General features: G+C 43.0%; 1 protein-coding gene across 1 annotated transcript in view; it reads left to right on the top strand.

Moving 5' to 3' along the window:
* Positions 1-23,438, top strand: part of pacrg (PARK2 co-regulated) — a 129,887-nt gene that overhangs the window by 14,655 nt on the left and 91,794 nt on the right. The window contains exon 2 of the mRNA XM_073484303.1: positions 6,375-6,506. Coding sequence (XP_073340404.1) covers positions 6,375-6,506 — 132 coding nt within the window. The remainder of the gene's footprint in view (positions 1-6,374; positions 6,507-23,438) is intronic.

The following is a 23,438-nucleotide window of genomic DNA, read 5'->3' on the forward strand; positions in this document are numbered from 1 at the left end:
TGGTAAACAACTGGAAAGAGAGATTGATAATTCTTTCTAAGAAGGCGTTAGATCAAATTGTAAAGTTTCACACTGGTGCTCAAATTATTAATCTTGAATACTTCAAGAAGTATTTCAATGCTGGAAAGATGGCCCTTGCATAAACTGGGCCGTCTATACAGTAGAAAGATGCAAATATGTTTTAAATTGGTGCTACATTACCAGAGAAAAACATAGAAAAAAAACTGTGGTATTCCCTTCTGCTCAAAGGTTAGAAATGTAAATCTTAGCATCCGACGACCAGTTTGTTCGAAAAAAATAAATAAAAGCTTAATATTCCTGTCTCTGTGAGACTGACCGAATACATGGGTCCAAAATAAAGTTCTATGTAACAGCATTTCAGCTAATTTGGTTGCATATCAATTAATGTATGAAGTAACAGAATTAACATTCCAACACTGATTATCCATTAATTGTGAACTAATCACATAAAGTCAATGATACACCCTGCATTAATATATGTATTAAATCATCACAAGTCATGCATTATTCAAGCATTGCTTGTATATAATTTGTACCCTCATTATAAAGTGTTAGGGATTATTTGAGTTGACCAGTTTGAAATGTTACAATTTGATGTGACAAGAATTAATTACCAATATCTTTGTTCAGTTGTTTAACCCATTGCAATGTAACACATATGAGACAAACCATATGGGTTTAACACAACTTGCACATTTGTTCTGTCCTGTATACATGTGTGTTTAAATGGCTTGAATCATTGTAGATGCACATTGAAACTGAATCTGGGTTTCAGACTTACGTGAGTCAAGCAATGTGCATGTTTAGCCTCATGCGGTCTGTGCATGTGGTTTTCCCGTTCACTTAACAAGTAGTAAGAGCTAGTATATTCTGCCTTTGCCATGCCGGCCGATTCACTCTGAGCCATCATCTCAGCTGTGGTTTGGTGATATGAATCAGCCAATAGGGCTCTGTAAGCACAAGGCTGCCCTGCTGCCTGGCTGATAAGTGGGCCACACAGAGAAGATGGAAAATACTCAGGGCATTCTGACTCCCTCTCTCCCTCCCCTCGCTCTGTCTTCCTCACTCTCTTTTTCTCACTCACACAGAGCCTCTTTCACTTCCACTCCTCCCCTCACACTCCTACCTCAAACTCTTTCTTTCACATCCTGTTAACATTTCCCTGTGTCTATGCTGTTCTTTTAAGTGATGGGGTTAAACTGGAGGAGACAGAAAACAGTGGGGTGCTCTACAACGCTTGAAGCCTCTTTTTGAAGTTCTTCTTTAAAGTTATCCCTCTTACGTGCAGTTCAATAGTGGGTGGCTGTCACCTGTTTCATCCCTGTGTCTTTGTAGTGACACAAGGTGTGTAGTGTTGTCTTTGCCTAGCGCTGTCGTCATTTTTCATTACAAACACTGCCCTGCCTTGTGCCCGTGTGTGTGTGCGCAGTACAGTCGATGCAAAAGCCTCTGACACAGTGACAATTGTAAAGCACACCTCTACGGTCCTGTGAGCTCTGAACAAAAGACTCTGTTACCTTTCATCAGTCTGTGGTTTTCCCGTCCAGTGAGAGCTCTTTACTCATTTGTTCTCATCCGACCTCGTCTCTCAGAACAGAGCTAATTTCTGCACATAATGAAAACCCGCTCGCAGACTGATTGCACTTCTTGCTGTTTGGTCATGAGAAATTAATGGAGTGCTTCACAAATATTGCAGATTTATTCTTCTGAAAGGAATCAGCCTCCCACCAGTCTGTGTTTTGCCCTGCAGAGGGAATGAGTAAGCAAAAATATCCTGTTGAAATGATTGTTTTGACCATATAGAGGAGATTCACTAACAGCTTAAATACCTCCATTATTTTGTTTGTGTCTTGTTCATTTGAATCTAGTTTGAGGGAGAAAAAAAAGCACACCTCTAGCCAGGCTTGTATCCCTGGTGGCTGAAGTGCAGGCAGCAGGCTGGGCTATTGCGGAAAATGCCCTGTAAATAAAGAGAGCTAATTTTGTTGCCTGTGGCAGTGATGTGCAAGCTGACCTTATCAGGAGAGCCTCGGCCTGTCTATTCCATCCTCTGTGACTCACATACCCTGCTCCCTCCCTCAGGAAAGGCGGCCTTCTGTACGGAGCTAGATTTCAATAACCTCTCAACCGAGAACAGCAGTGAAATGCAGAAAAAGCGAGCGAGCGAGCAAACGGGTGCCTACCCCTTTGCTGCCTCAGTAAACTGGTGATGCAATGCACCTATGTGCAGTGGCGCCCTTGTTCCCCTACTAATACAATGCAACCAAATGCATTTTTGGCCCTGACAGACCCTGACAGGCGAGAGGAGATGGATAGACATAGAAAGGGAGATTAAAGAGGGCCTCATTTGAGGAAGTGCAGTCGTGATGGCAATACAGCGTTGACAATGAATTGACAGCCGTTCACCAGACATCTATCAGAGGTATTCAGAGGTGTTTTGGGTGGTGGTACGGAGGCAGAGAGATGAGAGAGTGAGCGTCGGAGCTGGAGGCCCAGGCACGGTGATGGATCACCTACATGCTGCAGCAGCCCCGCCATGCTGAACTCACCCTCAGAATTGATGAGCCACACCTCTTGTCTCCCCTTCTCCCTCTTCCTGTCATATCTATTATTACTCCATCACCCTGCTCCACTCTCCATCTCTTGATTTCGTCACTCTTCGTCTCTCTGTTCTTTCTCACTCCTTTCCAGCTTGTTCCTGTATCTGTCTCTCTCTGGCCGGTCTCACCCTCCACCTCTCTCTTAATTTCTTTCTCTCCGTGTGCCTTTTGACTACTTCTCCCCTCTCTGTGTGTCCAAATCAGGCAAGAGAGCCGTGGAAGTGCCATACCAATAAGGTTAGAGGGAGCATCTCTGTTTCTCGCGGTGACAACTTTATAAATGACAGGAGCACAGGGCCCTGCTGGTGCTCAATCACCTCTGCAGGGGCTTGCCCATGGGGAGCTCAGCATGTGAGGTGTTCGAGCGAGTGTGTGCGTGCATGAGCGCGTGTTTGTGTGTTATTGCCTCCGTGGGTCTTGCAGCAGCCAGGTTTACGATAGAGCTAGTTGGAGCGGACAACAGCATTAGAGAGGAAACAGATTTGGAGGCAGAGTGAAGGCGAAGGAGAGAAATGACAGCCTGGAGCTCATCTGACCAGTACTGCCTTGTTATGACTCCCTGATGTGTGCACCAGGGGCACACAAAACAGACACTTCCTCCCTTTATTGCCTTACACCACCTCTATCTCTGTTCTGTAGGCTGTCGCCTCACAGGCTCGCTTTATGGCCTCCATTGAGGGGCGGGATGTTATCTGCTAGTATAGGTCTACGTTATAGGCTCCTTTTTTCTGTATTTTTCACTGTCTGTGTTTTTATTTATGCCAGTGTTTTAGAAGAGGGATGAATTTTGGATTACACAGGGGGTATGCTGTTCTGTATGGGGCCACTCTTAACCCTTAATATAACAACACAACCAGCTTTGTGGTTACTCACACCAACAAATGCAGGCAGAATAGGGGAAGACAGGAAATTCACATGATGAGTCAGATGTTTTTGGGAGAAGCAAAGCTAAAAACGATGGTGAGCTGACTAACAGTAGACTGGAAACAGCAGTAATACAAATGCATGCTCACCCATACATAACAGAACTTAGGGACATTGAACATGGACACTGTGTGCTTCTTATCTGAAATGTAAGTAAATTCATGTGGCTTCTCAGAAGGCTCCAAAACAGAAGAAACAAACTAATTTCTGTTAAGCTGCTCTTATACAAACTAGGTTAGTGGCTATTATTTTGGGATTCAGTGACAGTGGTTTTCTCTCGGCACGCAGAAGCTTGAGACCCAAATGTCATGATTGGCAGAACAGGAGCAGGCAGATCATTGGAACGGCATCAGGAAGCCGGCAGGTGATAATCTCCCCGCAACGCTGTTCCTATTACAGTTCTCCTTAAGCTGGAGGAGTGGCAGCCCACATCTGTAGCTTGCTTCTGGTTTGGGCTTTTTTGCAGTGTCTGCAGAGTCACAAGAAAGTATGCCGTTGTGTATGCATGCATATGTGCTTCTCTGGCTGTTGGTGTGTGTTGCCTGCCAGTGATGATAATTGGAGAGAAAACGGGGAAATAGCCGTGAAGCTTGCAACACCTCAGCCATGAACACAGGCCATGGAAGTGACTGCAGAGTCATCATTCCTGACCATAAAAGCTGCTCAGCCAGTCAATGCAGTCTGGGTTCATTCTCTCCCTGCTGCCCAGTCTGAGCTATTTTTAGCCTCCCTGTGCAGCGTGGCTCAACCGCCGTCGTAGCTACCTGGATATGAAGGCTTTGTCACTTCTGCTGGCTGGAGCAGCACTGATCTTGCAAGCTTTACAGCTTCCTATTTCCACAGCTGGGGCTGCAAAACAACTCCTGCAGTGATAGGAATGAAAAAAGACAGAGAAAAGGGGGAACACAAACAGATAACAGTGATGCATATTTCACAAGGTCTGAATGAAACAGTAAAGATGTTCTGTACTTGTATTTACTTACCTAGTGCCTGGTGTGAAAAGACAGAAACAGTACTGTAATGAGACAAGCTGACACTTAACTATTCAAGGCAATGCAAAGTTAAAACAACTCAAGCAATTATTGACTGACTGCTTAAAATCTAATGGAAGAAAAGGAAAACTGGGAGCTGTCTTATTTTCAGAAATGCACTGTTTACAAAACAATAAATGAACAATTTTCTGATAGCGTACATGATTAAACACCATTGCAGCTAAAATTGTGCTCAGAATAAAAGACAAGACTTAAAAGACAATAGCAGGCATGCATTTATAATTTGTTGTGATGGATTTCTTTCAGGCTATTACAGTAGTTGGTTCTGAAAAGTGCCTTTTCTTGTGTTTTACATGCATTGTTAGTCACAGACATTTTGTTAAGGTAGCCTTTCTCCTGCAGGTATACAAACCTGCGCCTATTAATTCGGCATAATATTATTCAGTATTCCCTAGCATGGTAAACAAATGCTCCAAACAGATTCATTTGAAATGACTGCGCTGCAATCCCACGGTGCATTAGGGCTGTTTGAATGCAGTGAGTGCTCGGAGACACTCGCTCAGAGTCCCTCATAATATTTTCTCCTCTCTTCTTGTTTCTCTTGAGCCTACAGTAGCTATGCAGGCACAAGCTACACACTGTCACATGTGCAACTTAAACTTTGTTCCATGTTACATCATTCCTTGGTGGCGGGTTTTAGCTACATTTGTGGTTCTAGGCTTTTTCGTATCTATTTGTCTATGAATTATGCAACAAACCGGCAACACTAGTGCATGATGTAACATAAAAAGAAAACTCCTGCTGAGTAACTTCATATTAATTGACTAAAACCCTTTAAAATCTCTCAAGTTGCATACCAATCTTTGGCAGTCCTGCCAAAGATAACACATCCTAGTCTCACTCTGCTCTGCCTGTGGGCTACTGTGGCAAAACTCTGTTTCTCAATGGGTGGTAATCTGAGGATTAATGACAGCAACACATCTGCCAGTCATGTGGCAGCGCGACACAGATGGCAGGGGATACACACGAGGGACACAGACAGGGAAAAGATTTGCTCCAACATTCTGTCATTCGTCCACTACAACATGCTGTAGCAAAGCTCTAATGTTTTCAATCAAATAAATCCAAATTCCTCAAGTACATTAATGGCTCCCACTCGAACAGTCTAACCCGTGGGTCCTCAGCGAGGAGTTGTTGGTGGAGTAGGAGTGTTTCTGTGCAGGTATTTCTGCCGTAATATGTCCCTTCAAGGGTGTTAAAATATGTCAGTATTTATTTCATTGTCTTGGGAGTATCATTCAACATGTTAATAACAACTTTTTTGTGAATTTAAAATAGTAACTCAACTTTTTCTCTTCACTCTCTCCTTTCTACCTCAATATGTTGCATCTACTTACATCTATTGTATGGCTACTGCCACCAATGGCCCCCACAACAAAAGCAGCAGACACTGTGGCTGTCGTGATAGGAGTCCCATTGGCTTTCAGTGGCAGAGTAATAGCACATATCCAAAATGGAGGCAGAGAAAGGATGATCCTAACAATGCTTCTGGCAGTGCCTCTGGCTACAGGGCCAGCGCACACACAAACGCACACACCGGCACACACTATCTGTATTTTTTTTCCTTCCTTAGAGACGCTGAGGAGCAGGCACATGTGTCTGCCTGAATTACTTTTAAGGAAAGGCAGTGGGAGAGATTGTATTCTTGTAAGAGAAAACACAGTCAATTCTGATTTTATAAGACAACATTCTCACTTGCTGTGTATGTCTCGTTCTGTTTATTTCTCTATTTGGCTCCTTTATCTTCATTCCCATTTTCTCCTTTGTGTCTGACCAGGTGGTGGGTCCCCCGCCTACAGGTGTGTTTCAGGAGCGCCCTGTCAAACCGACCACCTTTCGCAAGTTCTACGACCGCGGAGATCTCCCGATCTACCTGGTGCATGGCACCAGACCTACAATTACATGGAAGGTAACTAATGCATGTGGTCTTCACACGCTGTTAATAAAAGGGCTAGGGTACTAAATTTGCCATCAGGGAACGTTGAATGTCAGAATAGGGACTGGGTAGATTCTTTCAATTCCATTAAATAACCTTTTGGAGCGAATCTAAAGCTATTGGGGCCTAATTAAAAGCTTACGAAGATAAAACAGCAACTAGTCCATGTCTAAAATATCTCTCAGAAAATGCCCAAGAATGTTTTTTATTGATAATAACACTCAGCTCTAAGATGTAGAAGTCCTTCTTCACATCGACTGTTGCTGTCAAACAGTTGTGCTGGTTGAAATTGAAGACTTGATAGGTGCTATGCAAACACCATTTATCGTCATCATTATCAACTCGGCTGAAGGTTGTGATGACAGTTTCTCACATATGCCCGGGTCCAGTGTGTGCTGTTATCCTGTAGGAGGCAGTGTAGATTAACACACTTGAAGGCTCCACCTGTCTCACAGCACCAATCACAGAAGCCATCAATCATAAAACTCTATAAGAACTAAGGACAGTCCCAGCTAAACACAGAGAGTAATTGCATTTGTATTTGTTTTTGTGCTGTATGTGCGTGTGTTGCTACACACAAGGCTCCACAGATCCATTAGACTCCTGACTGGCACAGTGTGTGTGGGATGGATGCATTCTTCTAATCACCATGTTACTTTATTTCTGCTCCCACCATGCTGCCAGCTATTCCATAACTTCACAACTGCCATGCAGCAACCACTCTTAATGACATTTATTCATAGTAAGCAATGATAAATGAATCAAACAAATTATACCCTTTTCCTCCCTTTTTTTCCCACTTCAAAGAGAGGAGGAAGGGTGGGTGGGTGAGTGAGCCTTCTCGCTAGTTAGCTGTCTGTCTTCAGGTGAAAACACTGTAAAAGCTCCCTCTGTATGAATTATTTATGTAAAATGTTCAAATGAATCTTTGCATTTGCAAAAAATAATGGATTTCTTTTGTGCTTTGCCCCTGAAAAAGCCCTCGTATGAAAAATTGTTGCTGTCACATCCTATGCAGCTGTTATGCTTATTGATTTTCACCAATACTGATACACATGTTAGTCATTTTAAAACCTCCTCCAAAATAGCAGAGTTTATCACTCAAGCCCCACTGTACAATTGAATGTGAACACTGAACAAGTGCGGAATGTTTTTTATGAAGCAGCATCTGTTTTAGGGGTGGGGGATACATGATTCCTATATGATCGCTTCCTTAAAGTCTTTATCAGCATTCTGCTTGTACAAAACAGTCCAGGTGGAGATGGTTGGCACTCGCTGTGTGCATCTGTTGTGTGGGTTTATATCTGGGAATAGTGTAGCAGAGAGTGTAACCATGATCGGAGTAAGTGGAGAGGGGCTGCTGCATGTTTGCACTGAGCTGCCCTCAGGGCTCAGGTTCAAGACTGCAGCTCAGGATCAATCCCAGTCTGAGAGCTCAGCCCCCTAGCAAATAAAAAAGTCTGGGGAAAGTAAGAAAGAGAGAGAGTCTTTGGGAAAGGAAAATAAATGGCGTGTTGATTTAGTTTTGTCGGCTGAGTACTCAAGCATACAGAGTGTGCGCACATGTGTGCTTGTCTGTATATGTCTGTATACTGTATTTGTATATCTGTCTGACTGTCTGCATTGATTAGTATGTGTATTCAGGTCAGGAGTTCAGCTTCCCTCCTACAAAGATGCTGTCTGTATGTTTGCCTCTGTGCAGCAGCAAACAACATGGCCAATACAACCATGAAGAAGACAAATGGGGCTGATTGAATGTCAGAACTGTGCTCTGTTGCACCTGCCCCCCATAGTCCAAGAGTACTGAGCACACCCTGAATACACATGCAGTAAACCATTGGAAGGTAAACTTGGGAAATGACTGCTTTGTTTGCTGGATGACAGAGAGTTGACCCTAGCATGCAGGAAAAAGCTTGGATACGCTGCATTCACTTATCAAATCTTAAAATTTGTAGCAAATATTTTTATTTTAAATGTCTTTATACATCAAGCAGAAACAAAGCAAGATATGTTTTGTAGTTTATTTCTACCTGTGAAATGTGATATTATGTTATGTGTGTTGGTCTGCAGGTTAATTTGAATACAGACACACTGCCTTGTAACAGCTTCGCTATAACAGTCTTGTTGAAAAAGTGGAGTGCTCTAAAAGAAGTTCAGTGTTGGAATATTTCTTCTAGAAAAGCAACAAAGTCAAGTGTAAATCAAAACGTGTAAATTAAGTTAAAATCAGTAGTACCAGCACTATCATGTACTACATTAAGAACAAGCACTCTGTCTGAGCCATGTCTCTGCCATGTCTGAAAATGACTTGCAGCCAAAGATCACATCGTTTTTAATGGCCGTCAGGCTCAAAAAAGCAAAATTGACATCTCTACTCTTTACATAGTTCTTCTTACGAAGCTCACGTTACATCCAAAATGGAATATGCAACTAAAATATGTAGTACACTGTCTTTTACCCAAACACTGTCAACATTTGTCCTGTTGTAGAGATACATCAACAAATAAATAATACAACACAAGTTCTCATCCACATCACACCTCACACCTGTGAAAGAATCTTTTTGTAATCCTGATCTGCCACTGCTCATCTTCTGCATGTGTGTCCAGACAACCAGCATTTATTGTGTCCAAAAAGGATAAGTGGTCATGTGGCTTATGGTCATAAACTTACAACCTCCTATTAGGAAAAGATTTCATCAATGGGGTTTATGAATGAAGAGTAAGAATGTTTTCACACCTGTAGTTAAGTTAATTTGGTCCAGACCAGGGAAAAATTATACATTGTTGCATGCACCAAGAGAAGTAAACATGAAGGTATACAGACTGACAGGTAACTGGTTGATTAGACAGTTTTTGTGAAAGTATTCCTGCAGCATTAGTGCATCATCATAATCCACGTGGGGAAATCAAACTCCATAGCTGCCTGTACAGCACTTTAATGCTTCTGATGTCTATTTATGTTCTTCGGTGTCACAAAAAGCTCACAAACAAATAGCTAATTATTTGCATTATTAGTATTATTAGACTGTAAGTTGACCGCCTGTTATTAATTAATTAGTTAATTAATTAATAACTAAAAGGTAGAGACAGGACGAAAAGGAGGCTTCGGGTACAGTAATGATTCAGGACTTGTTAGTGTCGGACAGCTGTCACACACTTATTGTGGACTTTAATGAACTGACAAAATACATGAAGCAGGATACGGCACAGCAGTTTTAACAGCTTGACCTATAAATCAGGGGAAATACCTGCACTGACTTGCATACAGTATGTGTTACCATGAAATGATTTTAGATTAATTAACTGCTTGGCTACAAAAATCGATTGTAAGAACGCTTCCTGAACAGTTCACGACTGGAACGCATCACAATCTGTTTTAACTGAACCAAACAGGTTAGGTGTGAAAAAACCCTAAACTGGAAGTAAAGTGACAGCATCCCAGGATGGTCTGTAAACCACTCTATGACTAGAAGGGAATGGTGAATCATTACTGCACCTGTAGTCTATCATCAAGGTCTTCAATGTTATGCATTTTTTAAAAATTATTTTTGGTAATATAAGGTTTTAAACACAACTTTTATGAAATGTTTCATGAAATATGAAAATGAGGCCATTGAATGCGTTTTGGGTGAAAACAATGAAAAGTGATCCACAGTTTCGTCTTCAATGACTTGATGACTGATGTGGTGCTGACTGTGTGAATGCACTATAGAGAAATGTGAGTTAGCAATTATAAAAATAACTGTAACAAGGAGTAATTGAAATCAATGTTACTATCAAAAATATTGCCTAATGTGGTTTTGATTAAGTACATGATTAATTGTGAAAACAGAAAACATCAATTTCTAATTATCTGCAATTATTTGTGCAGCCCTAACCATATTTTATGGTTTCAAACATCCTGTGTTGTACATTAGTGTTGGTGGAAGGAGTCTCCTTGTATTTATTTCAATTTGGATGCAATAAGTAGAGAGCTGGGTCTAGTGTTACTGGATGAATATTTCCCTATCCGCTGTCGGACCAGTCTCTTCCTTTCTTAATAAAACTAATGTAAAGCGAGCCTTTCCTGTTATTGCTGAGTATGACATGCTTCACAGCATAAAAGAACATGTTCAGCTCTGTGATTTCAGTATGATCCTGCCTAAGCAGTGTGTTCAATCCTGCAAACATACAGGATTTGTTGAACACAGAGGCTACTGTAGAGGAAAAAGAAAAACGTGTGAGGTCTAAATGACACCGAATTATCAGCCTGGGGACATGCAACTTTGTGTGTGTGTGTGTGTGTGCACGTGTGCATGCATGTTGGTGGATGTGTGGTTTTACAGTGAGCCTATATGAACAGGGAAAATGCAAGTGAACTAAATGTCAAGGGCAAGTTGAAAAAGGAAAGGTTGTATCTGAAAGGTAATTTGGCTCTCTAGAGGTAAAAGCCTCAGCTGTAATGGCGCGCTCAGGTAAAAGCTTTACACATATGGGGAACATGTGCGGCAGATAGATAAGAGAGAGACGAGCGAGTTCCTATCCCTGTATGTGTATTTGTGTTCCTGCGTGGCTGTGCTCGTGTACATGCATTTGTGTGTGCATGCGCGCGTGCATGTTTGTGCGTGTATTTGGCCCCTGCCATAACGTAGAAGCCAGAGGCCTGGAACAGCACTGTAATCTACTGTGATCCCCAGTGCCAAAAAGAGAGAGAGATAGAGAGAGAGAGAGAGAGAGAGAGAGGGGGAGAGAAAAAGAGGGTGAGAGAGAGAGAGAGAGACAGCTCCACAGGGACACAGCAATCAGGAGACATGGCAGCCGCTTGGCTCTCAGTTATAATGGATGAGTTGAGGTCCTCCTGCGTTCCCTGTGGGGCTTGGTTTGACTCTCCCATCTCTACCCTCTGCTGTGCTCTGCAGGCTTGCAGCCAAACATCATGCTGCACATATACCCACCTCATATGTACTATTCACCGCCTAAACAGCCTTGTTTATTTCATTTCATTGATCGCCTATCTGCTTTATCTTGTCCCTTGATCTCCTGTTCAGCTCCGTGTCTCCTGTACGCTCCAGGTTGTTGTTCTGTCCTCTTTATAAATCCTGCCTGTCTGTTTCTGCAGGCCTCCAACCTTCCATGTTAACTCCCCCTCCTCCTGGCTCAATCTATTCCCCTTTGTCCTTTTACGTGAGTCTGTCTGGGGGCAGAAGGAAAAAGGCATTTTATAAAAATATCAATGCAAACTTGATTTCTGCACACCCTCCGCCACCACACCAGCCTCAGTCGGCAGAGGGGGCACAGAGATGGGGGGGGGGGGGACAATCAATTAATCTGATCAAGCGCTTTAGGAAATGGAGAGCGTAAGCGCTCCTAGGGGACGGATATCCATCTCCTTGGGATGATTGAATTACGCACAGAGTGAGAGTTGGAGAGGAGGGAGGGCTGGAGAAATGAGGTGGTTAGGGTGACCGAGGATGAGGGAGCATGTGCTTGAGAAACGCAGTGGGAGTGTGCACATGATATGAGAGAGAATGAAAGATAGAGAGACACAGAATGAAATGGAGCAAAAGCGAAAGAGTGTGGTAAAAGAGAGATGAGGTCATTGCAGAAACAGCAACGGAGAAGAGCCTTATTCCTCTACTCCCTCCTTTTCCCCCGTCTTACCATTTACATTTTTATGTGTCATACCTTATGTTTGATAACCCTTTCCCTTGACAGATATATTACATGGCATGGGTACATCATATTGCTTTGGAGTCAATTCACAGCTGATTGCTGCTCCTGACAAATTTATCATTTATTTCATGGCGAATGGTCATACAGTGTGCATATGAACCAGCAGTATGAAGGACGTTATTGCAAATTAATGGCATATATAAATTGAATTTATCATATTATCATACTGAAGTGAATGATTGACAAGGGCTTACCGTAACATTGTGCTAATATCAGTTCTATACAGAAACTAACCCATCTAAGAATAGATACTGTACCCAGCCAAAAGTACAGCAGAGTAGCACTTTCACAACAGCTGTTTCATTGAAATGCCTCAGTAAGTGAGCTCTTCCATTGTTTTTCAAGTTGCACAATATGGTGCAACATATTGCTTAGAAATGCTCTGCTCCTTCCGAATGCCACACTTTTTGCAGAAAATGACCATCCCTTCTCCTTCTGTTGAATGCATACCCTACCTTCTCTTCTGCTCGATGTGAATGATCTCTTATCTGCTGTGAGCGCTAGAGCTTTGTCGGGGAACCTTTGAATAGACAGAATAAAATGGGGTTAACCATGCGTTTTCTCCAGCTCCCTGGCTGAAAGCTGGATACTCTGGGGGGATAGTTCTGTGTCATAAGGAAAAAAGATGAAACACAATAAGAGGAGAGAATATGAACAAGCCCCCCTGGGCTTTCTCTGAGAGGAGAGAGAAGAGAGAAGGAGGGAGTTTAGATTAGAGAAGTGGAAAAAGCACCAGGCGTTCTCACTGAAAAAAAAATAGAGAGATGAGAAGAGAAAGAGGAGTAGAGGAGTGGAGGAAGGAGGTGGAAAGCAAAGGCTTCCAAACAAACAACACTGGCTAACCATCAAGGCTTGCATGGACTGCCTCCCCAGAGGGAGAGAATTGTTGGATGACTGCTGGGAAGGAGCCCGATGAGCTGCGCCACTGCCATGCTGCTGGTGTGACTGCAGGAATGGTGGGACTGTTGGAACGGAGACATCCTGCAGAGAGAGCTTGTCTGCAGATCTTGAACTGCCACACCGCCCGCCGCCCACAGCCATTATTCATAGCAGACGAACGCCACATGAAGCTGATGATGGTTGTTTAGCCTGTGGGCCTTCCACTCTTGCTGTGGTATGAGACAATAGCAAAAAATGGATTTCTGGAGAAAATAGAAGATCGTTGGAGGAGCTTTTCCTTTTGAAAACGGCTTAGATTGTGAATCAGTTGCAAACTGTTTACGTCTTTAGTGCTGTCGGTATGGAACAAAGTGACCCAGCTCCTCTCTGTGGCTCAGAGTTACATCCTAAATTTGTTGTCATGACTTCAATTTCCAGCAATAGTGAGTTTTCCACATGCAATGCTTTGACTGGAGGCCTGCTGCTTTCCCAAGATCATCTCTTCTCAAACCAGCATGCCACACCTTCTGAGGTCCTTTCGCCCTTTCAAAAAAAAACCCCTCTAACACCCACTAACATCTGATGTTTGGTTTCCTTGGGAAAGGTACAATTGGCATTCATACCCAGGTCAAATGGCTGCAGTAGTTACAAGTGTTTATCAACTCCAGCTCTGACCGGCAGTGATAGAAACATGACATGACACCTGGTTGGACACGCTAATTTTTGCCCCTTTACCGGCGGGATGATGAGCTTTGAAGTTAAGGATGTTGGCGCGTATAGTTTTTATTCCGTTCCCATCCAAGCAGCGCTTGAACATTGTTCAGATGGTGTTTGAAAGAGAGACTGAAGTAGAAGACATAAAAAAGTAACCACTGCACTCTACTGCTCCTTGTTTTCAGGCACGTCCGAGGTGAAAACAGGAAGGCAAACTTGTCTACTGGCAATAGGAAAGGAGTCAGTCGCCTATTTTTAGGTTTACCCATGTTCAAAAAACCTGATTATATGTGCTTATTGTGGTATAAAATGATGTAATAGACATGTAAAATTAGCTTTTCATACTGTGTTGTAATCTTTGTAACACTGTGCAGTCTCTCATCATGAGGCCCTTGCCTTCTGTCACACTGTTACTTCCTCTCCTGATCCCTGAGCTCACATCATCTATCCCTCTGGACATCCTGTTGATCTCAGCTCCACTACTGCCCGACGCCGTCTCCCACACCTCCAACCCCAGCTGCAACCGCTCACAGCTGGCTCCCCTGTGCAGATGGCGACTAAAACAAATGCACACTCGCTCTCGAAGGGAAACACAGGACTGTGACTCCTTGTAGGCAGATGGGAAAATCCGTGGATAGCTGGGGGTAAAGAAGGGAGAGCGAAGTGATAGATGACATCACGGTGAAGTGCGGGAAGGAGATTGTGGAAGGGGCAGGGTGGCTACCAAATTAGACAGAGACAGAGGACAAGACAGAGAGGGACATGGCTCGTCTGCCAAGGCTACAAATCATGTCCCTGAATGCAGCACCCGTCCTGTCACCCCTCCCTTCCACAAAATAAGCCAGAGATCTATTGATTGGCACTCGTATTTGCTAGCGGGCTCCAGCTCAAAATGGAGCCTTTAATTAACTTAATGGACCGGCTGCAGCTGTGTGTGAGCCAGAGAGGGAGGAATAGAAATAGATAGATAGAGGGAGAGAGAGTGAGAGCCAGCATAAAGAATAAGTGGGGTTAACTGCAGACCCCTTCTACTATCAGTCAGGATGGGCAGGGCAGACACAGGGAGAAGGAGGTGAGATTGAAAGCGGTTGCGTCCTCTCTGTTCTGTACCCAGTAGGGCTGGGCCGGCAGGGCTGACGGTCATCAACTACTGAGCCCTGCACAATCATAACACCACCAGAGAGGACAAAAAAGTAGTGTGTCCCCTCAGAGTTGCCGTAAGGCAGGAGTTGTTTGAAAAGAATTCTGTTGCTGCTCAATGCACTAACATTACATTTCCACACCCCGTTTATTATTTTCGTATTAAACCTGCCCAGTTAGGCAATCCCAAGAGACTCGGGGACATTGGTGGCTGCAGTGTTTCTTTTCTGCTGGCCACTGTAAGTCTGTTTCTCTCAATTGTGCCATTCTTATTTGCATTTTGTAAGCTAAGCTTCCTCAGTATAGATAGCTGGCTAACTTTGTTTCATGCTTTTGAGGGTGAGCACAGCAATGTTATGGACATGTGGTGCAAAGACGTAGACCCTTATTTACCCGTCACAGGGATGTATGTCCGACGCTCGCCAGGCCAGTGAGAGTTGATCTGACGCCCTTCTCTAGAAACGGGAGACAGTTTTCTCAGCTTATCCCCCTTCATCTTTGAAGATATCGCGATGTCTCGCTGTGGATATCATCTTGTGCCAGATCAGTAGACGTCACCCAACCCTTGTACCCATCTTAACTCTTGGTACCCACTATTGTTTCCTTTTTCCCACACAGATCAACAACCAACAGGGATTTGTACCGTGTCTGTGTTGGTATGAATGGGATATCTCTATGATCCCTCTTCAGATGCCTTCACTCCACACGCTCAGTCAGCAGTCACCCCGAAAAGCTACGTCTCTGCCAGCCAGACCCGTTTCTCATACTTCTGCCCGCTCTCCTTCACCTGCCACTTTCTCTCCCCTCCCTTATGCACCATTCTCATTCCTGTCCACTCATCCATTCTGTCAAAGGTTAATTGGTTTGGAAATGATTCGATTCATTCTGGACGTTAATGCTGTTATCATGCTTTTGTTCGAAAAAAAAGAGAAAGAAAAACTACCCCCCACATGCACTTAAGCCTAATTTAAAATAAAGGAGAAAAGAAAAAAATCCAATTTAATCTTTTTTTTTTTTCTTACTCCGGCCCAGGCTTGTCCCCACAAGTCTTTTCCTTTAAATTACGGCAGAATTTCATTACCTTGAAAGCTTTTCTGCCCCCTCCCTCTGCTCCCCTCCCTGTCTCCAATACTTTGAATGGATCAGGACTAATGTCTTTCTTGTAACCTCAAGGTCGGAATATTTGGATCCGTGGAAGCGCTCAAGGGTCCCTGTGATTAATGCACTGTACAAAGTACCTTGGAAAAATGCGGTAGCTGATGGCGGCACAGAGTGATCAGTTGTGCGCGCGCTCCCCCCCCACCACACACACACACACACACACACACACACACACACACACACACACACACACACACACACACAGATACGCAGACACACAACTACATCTGCTGGCTGTAGTTGTAGATAGAGGTGCCCCCGTCAGTGCCCTTGATGTGGATCATGGGAGGCATTCATATTCAAATAGGGTTACCTAGAGGCCCTCTCTCAATTCCCCCCAACAGGGCCATACAGTGCTTCCATCCCCAAAGAGCCTTATGCTTTTCTCTCCTCAGTATGTTACATCTTTACTTACATAGCTTTGTGGGACACAACCAGGTTATCACTTTCCTCAGAGCTGCTTATAGGATGACGGATTTTCATTGGAGCAAATCATTCTCAGTGGAGTTACTGTATGAAGTCCAATTGCACCGGAGTGCAACAATTTATGTTTTCATTTACTTATTAGTATGCCTCATCAGAGAATTAATTTGATTACTTCTAAATGAAAAGAGAGATACTGTTTTCCCCACTCTGGTATCTACAATAAAACAGCCCCCGCCTGATTACTACTGTGCTCTTGATGTTTTTTGTTGACACGGCTGCGATGTCTGATAAAAATGTGATTTTCTCTGTTTCTGTGGCCACCTTGCAGAGGTCCTCGTAGTGGCTGATATGCATGCTGTCCACGCCCTATTGATCAGAGACACAGAGGCCTCTGTATTGAAGTTGTTTGCAGTGCTACAGATGCTATCTGCACTTTTGTTAATTATTTACATTCGGTTCCGCAAATCTGATCAATAGTTAATTGAGCCAGCGGGAGCTGTCTGAGTGAAAAACAAAAACTTTGCAGAACCAAGGGACAAAATCTTCAGCGCTGCCAGGACTATTTTACCGCATACTCCTAAGCACAATTATGTTATATTGAGGTTACTGGTTTAAAGACAAAGGGAGAAAGCCAGGAAGATGCATCGAATGGCCTCATACTCTAGTCAAGTCTTCGCCCTCTTACAGCAGCAATAATTCTAAACGGTAACATTTTAAGGGAGTAGAACTCATGGCTATTCTCCTGATTGAAGTGCCATTTAAAGTGGCAGGTGGCTGACTAGAATACAATAGTGTTTGTCTCTGGTGGGCTGTAGGGAAAGAGAGGTCTGTGAAGTCCAGGGGCTGTATTTATCGAAGCGTGCATAGAATCGAGGTGTATGAGCTGCCCATACGCACAAGATAGTTAATGAAGCATGCGTATAGACCCCTATAAGCAGTAAACAATAATAAATCCCACCTGTTCTACATCTGCTCATGCTTGAACATGCTAATTTACAAATATATTTTCAATGCAGGTTTCCATTGCAGGTTTTCCTGCATTTGAAAATGGACTCACTGAAGGCAAAGATAGCAGCGACCTCATTAAATGTTTTCCAATGTCCAAGTTGTCCTGCATGTCAAAAGTACTTCAATAGCTTGTCAGTAATCAATGAATTCGTTCAGTCCACATCTGCCTGATTATGAAGCCATTTACAGCAATTGTTTGATCTCCTAATTTGACAAAATATGGTCTTCTGTCGGCTACAGCAGCAGGAATGCCTACAACTGGTTCATCAGCTATTCATGAAATATTCATCGGTGTGTGAGATACACAACAGCTGAATTCCTGACACCCGCCATGTGCAATAATGGTGTTAAAAATATATATCAACATGCAGATGATACCATTTTACACATGTTTCTACGACATGTTTCTTTCCACTTAACATTGAGAAATAAAAGTATCATGCACTGTGTTCCATAAGTTAACTTAGTACTTGTTGCAGCTAGAGAAATACATTATGGAAAAAGTAGTTAGAGAAGAATTTTGCATATATCTAGTCGAGTCTTATTATTACAAGGACAAACAAAAAGGAAATACAGTATTTAGGCATCTGACTTGATGAAAAATGTACATCTGAATACAGTATCATATATTTGATTCAACCCAGACCAAAGTTTGGCTTTTTGTGTATGAACAGAAACAGCTTCCCTCTGAGCTGTAGGCAAATAGGCTAAGGTGTGGGGATGTAATTTAAAGACATTTTGCAGCTAGCAATGGGAGAATATAACATGTTTCATCAAAGATTGGGATACAAAAACTCAGGATATGATGATCAAGGTAGATTTCCTTTGTCTGGATAATCGTGATAATGGTGAATATCATTGAAAAAGCTTGACAACGAACAACCCTCTGATTTCCTTTTTTTTTATTGCCTCAGAGGAGAGGATGTCATTGACAAACCCTGCCCACCATTTATTTATCTTTATTTAGGAAGGGAGACCTTATAATTCATGATTACCCTTTTTAAGATTGTTTGATTGTTTTTCACAAAAAAAGAAGATGTCCTGTCTTTGATGCAATAGAAATGCTTGTTTTTCAAAAAAATAAAAAAATAATTACCACATTCGCACCTGGCAAAGGAAATGAAACACAGCTCGGGGCCGGCTGACAAATGCTGTGAGCAGTGTTTCACTTATGATAAGAACTGTGGCAGAGGTGAAGAAAAAATAGCTTGACCTTTTAAAAAAAAAAATCGACAATTTGCAGCACACAGACATTATTGCCACAGATGGGGTGCAGAGTACTTCAGTGTCATCCATTGATGACAAAATAGCAGCAATTATAGGCTGAGCCAACCCTGAAACGCGTCATTCGTGATTGGTGACAACTCTGTCAACCACACAAGAGGCTCGACCAAAGAGGTGAGGAAATTATATACAAAAAACATTAGAGTTCAGCATTAAGTTGGCTTAGAAAAGGAAAGTATACGAGAAGAATATGTAAAAAGATGCACTGCTAGCCTAAAGGAGGCCCTGGAGGAGGTCAGTGTACATTTAAAAGAACAAAATTACACCTTGAAAGCAGCTACCTACAGCATTCCTTGAAATAAACAAAATGCTAGACTCTGCTACTAGGTGTAAATAAAACTTACCTGAAAATGTGGGATTATCCCATGTGTCTTAGCTGCACTAAGTCAACAGAATACCAATCAATCTGTCAATTATGCTGACATGATTGACAATTGTGTTTGAATTTGTAGAAAGATGATGTCTAGAAATGTGTACACAAAAGCTGTCAGTACACTTAAGTACTGAGGCCTCCACTTTCCAGACAGTGGGAGCAGAGGAGTGATGAAGCAGGCCCCGGTGTATTGGACTTTGTATGTATGTGTGCAAATGTGTGCTTGTGTGTCTCTCTGAGTGATTGAGTGACAGAAACTGATTAAGGTATGCAGCACCAGCTCCATTTTAGTAATCTGTGCTGCCACACCTCAGGGGACGAACCGTATGCGCCTGGATTTGGCTGTTAATGCTGCAGGGCCCATAATGCATTATGAGGAGAAATTCATCTCATTGTTTCTGTTGCCATTTACCAGTTTGAACGCCATTGTTAACTGTCCGACGTGTCAATGACTAATCTGCCTGGGTGTTCGACCACCACACCTTGTATTGGCTTAGGCGTTTCCTTATCTCGCTTCTGTTTCCAGCCTGTCAGTGATAAGAGAGAGGGAAGTGAGGGAGGTGTATGTGTGGAGCTGGGGAAATAAGTAAAAGGGTAAGAAAAAGAGAATGGTGGAAAAAAATATTATATATTGAGTGTTAGACTGAAAGAGAGAGAGACAGAAATAGGGCATGATTAAAGAGCGAGGTCTCTGTGGTGACACTCTTCCCCCTTTTTCTGTTTTGTGGTAGGTAGTTTGTTGAACACGCTACATTGTCATTGTCTTATTTCATGGGAGCAGATAAACAGCGTCTCACTTGTCCTCATCTTTGTGGGCCGCAGGCTCGTATAAAGTCTTGAGAGAAAATACAATACATCGGGAGCGCCCATCCATCCTCCAGCATGTTTGGGATAGTCACTTCTGTTTTGATTTGTGTGTGTAAAGAAAGTGCACGCACACACACTCGCACAAGGCACCAGTCTATATTTCACAGCGTAAGGAGGAAGGCTCAGTAATTTGTGTTCAGCTGGATGAGCAATGGAAGAGGCGAGCAGCGTGGTGCCAGCCGTGACTCCAACTTCAATCTGAGTCTGACCTGACCCAGCAGTATTGCTAAATCTGACTTGTTACATGACGGGCGCTCTGGCTCACCTCGCCTCGCTGAGACAACCTCTGGCCGCAATCTGGGTGTCTTTGTCAGCTCAGAGCGGCCCAGCCCCTGGAATCGCTGAGGTGGTGGATTTTCCTCTCCTCCCTCACTCAATCTAAACCCCCCCCCTCCCATCTTCCTTCCCAGCATCCCCCAGATCAGCATTTCTTTCTTTGCTGTCACCCATTCACACTCCCATGGACCTGAAGCTTCTTTCTCAACACCAGGGGACAGTAGTCTAAAGATGGAAAACCGCTGGATCATGTTCTTACTGGCAAGTAGCGGCATATGCACCTCACCGTATCCCGTTCAGTGACCTGACAGAAAAACTGAATAAAAAAAAAAAAGGAAAGAAAAGATAAGTATGACAAAAAAGAGGAGGGGAATGATGAGAAAGAGAGAATAAAACATACACACACAAGAGCTTGATTAAGTGGTCTTTTAAATGCGCGAGTGGGTAGCAATTCAGCAGCTCTTTAGTCTCGGGAGGACCTGTCTCAATTACCCTAATGAGTCAGAGTGACTCTGGCTTCCTAGGACAGTGATGGGAGACAGGGAGCCCTGCAAGGCCATACATGAGAGGCTGGAGGAGCAAGGGCCATAATGTGTGTGTATTTGTGTGTGTGTGTGTGTGTGTGTGTGTGTGTGTGTGTGTGTGTGTGAGAGCAGTGCAGGATGTGGATGCCCTGTGAAGTTAAATGGAGCGTGCCGGGTTCCCAATGAGCCAGTGTTAGCTGGCGGTCTGACACACAGTGACCTCCCACTGTGCACATCACTTTCTCATCTGGGCTGTCAGGGAATTGCAGTTAACCCCAGTGTGCCCTGAACCTTGGCCTCCGCTAAACCAATACATATCTTCAATAAAGGCCTGGCATGGAGAATGCTCATGTTCGGATATTTAGACCTTCCTCTATTCTTATCCTGCCTCGTGAAGAGAGAATTTAATCATTTTGCGTTTGTGACCAGGAAAGTCTGATTGTTGTTATGAGCTATGAGTCAAAAATGGTGCCAGTTTTCTGGTACAATGCATTTGGCTTTCTGCTTCTGACACAAGGTAATAGAAGCAGCCTCTGTGCTGTACATTAACCTTTCCCTCAACAAATGCACAAACATGTCATAACCTGCACTTTTGTGGAAGCTGCTTGCACAGTGTCATCATCACCATTACCCTCATGCACTCCAGCATTCCCCTTCACATGCCATTCCATTAGCAATTCAACACACAGCCACTCAACACCCTGTGGCCTCTCAGGAATACATGTCAGTGTAAGAGCACCGGGCTGTACAATTACTGTGTGTTATTCATACAACCCTTCTCCATATTCACCAGTACATGTTCACTCACCACATACACCCCATAAACATTCAGCATTCTGGTTATTGTTCTAATATTCTATCCGTCTTAAAGTGAAATACAGTGTCTTCTTGGATTTAAAGAGAATGTGTATTCTACATGAAATGGCTTTGTTATTCATACACTTGATTTCTAGTGCTTTTGCCCCGTTGGTAGATGGGCCACAGAATTACAGAATAATAAACAAACAAAATGAAGGCTCGGTTAGTTACAGGTCCGCCACAAAATAGTAAACAAAGTCTAAGAACGTTGGAATTGAGGCTACAAATAGGCATAGGAAAATAAAATACACTATATATCCTAAAATGCTATTAAAGCACACTGGAATCCCTTTATCGTGTATCTTGTTTAAAAAGAAACATTACAATGGAGCTTTCAGTCATGGTGACAGGCTTAGGAGTTTTTGTAAAAACGTGCAAATCAGGAAATCAGAGGACTGTACGGTATTAAGCTTTTTCCAAGTCAATTATCCCAATTATTCTGATTCATGATTATCACAATAAAGGAAATTCACCAAGATCAACTTGTGTGAGTGAGTGTTTTTAACCCAATCTGCGATAAAATCTGATATCCTCCCACCCCAGGGAAGTCATTGTTGTCAGAAAATTATGTAACTATGCTCTTTTTTTCAGTGTTGGTCTACCTATTGTCCAGTCTCTCTCCTTGTCTGTTTGTTTTGACACTTCCGGCTTCATTGCAAGATGTCTTGCAACTTGGTTTCGACCGATTCTACTCTGATGGCTGCATGATATTTTGTCTAATCAGTCAAACTTTCCTCATGACCAGAGTTTAGTCCATGACAAAGTATCACAGACAAAACACAAAAGGCTGTACTTCTGTATCAATGGACCCCAGAGGATTAATCTTAGCTAATCTTGTGCTACTCTTTTCTAAAATCTGCCCTTGCAAACAACACACTTAATGTGATAATCTGACAAGCCAGTGGCACCCTCCTCAAGCTAGAATTTTAACATAAACACAACAATTTTAGGCAATGTAATACGCTCATTGTTTTGTTATACCTTGTTCAGGTCAGACTTTTTTAGCTCCCTCTAGGCTCTAAAGCTAAGTATCATTAATTGTTTATTCTGCTTAACTTTAAACTTTTAGTCTTGTTTTTTTCTCAACCATTGTTTTTATCCCTGTATTTTCTGCTACCCGACAAAGTGTTATTGTGGGGCCAAAGCCCTCACTGATAGCCACGTCACCTTTCACTTTCAATTGCTGCAAAACAACTGAAATCATTTGTCATTCTTTCTGGGCCACTGAGTGAAATATGACTCATAGGCCTCAGAAATGTTGAAATTGAAAAAGCACATTGGCACATAGTGCCTTTGCCTGAAATCTCCTCCCTCTCCTCCTTCTCTCCTCCACACTCTCAGTCATACAGAAGAAATGGCTTCCATTTAGACACTCCTAACGGTCTCTCTTAATAGCTCTTTGTGATAGAAGTTATTTATGACAGGATTAATGTTAATCTGTCAGTCTGGGGAAAAAATTCTGCCCATGAAATGGCCATTCCAAAAGGCTGCTGACTACCAGAATGCTCCTCCTCTTATAAAGGAAATAGAGAAAAGTTGTATGCCAAGGCCAGGGATGATTTAGCTCATTGCAGTTAAGTTGGGGTTTGAATTGCAATACAGCTGGCAGAGCTTGGCTTTAGGTGTGAAAATGTCAATAGCCAAGAGTGCCGCGTCTCCCTTGTCAGCCCTGACGGAAGAC

This window comes from Pagrus major, chromosome 16 (genome assembly GCF_040436345.1).
Source record: "Pagrus major chromosome 16, Pma_NU_1.0".
Lineage (NCBI taxonomy): Eukaryota > Metazoa > Chordata > Actinopteri > Spariformes > Sparidae > Pagrus > Pagrus major.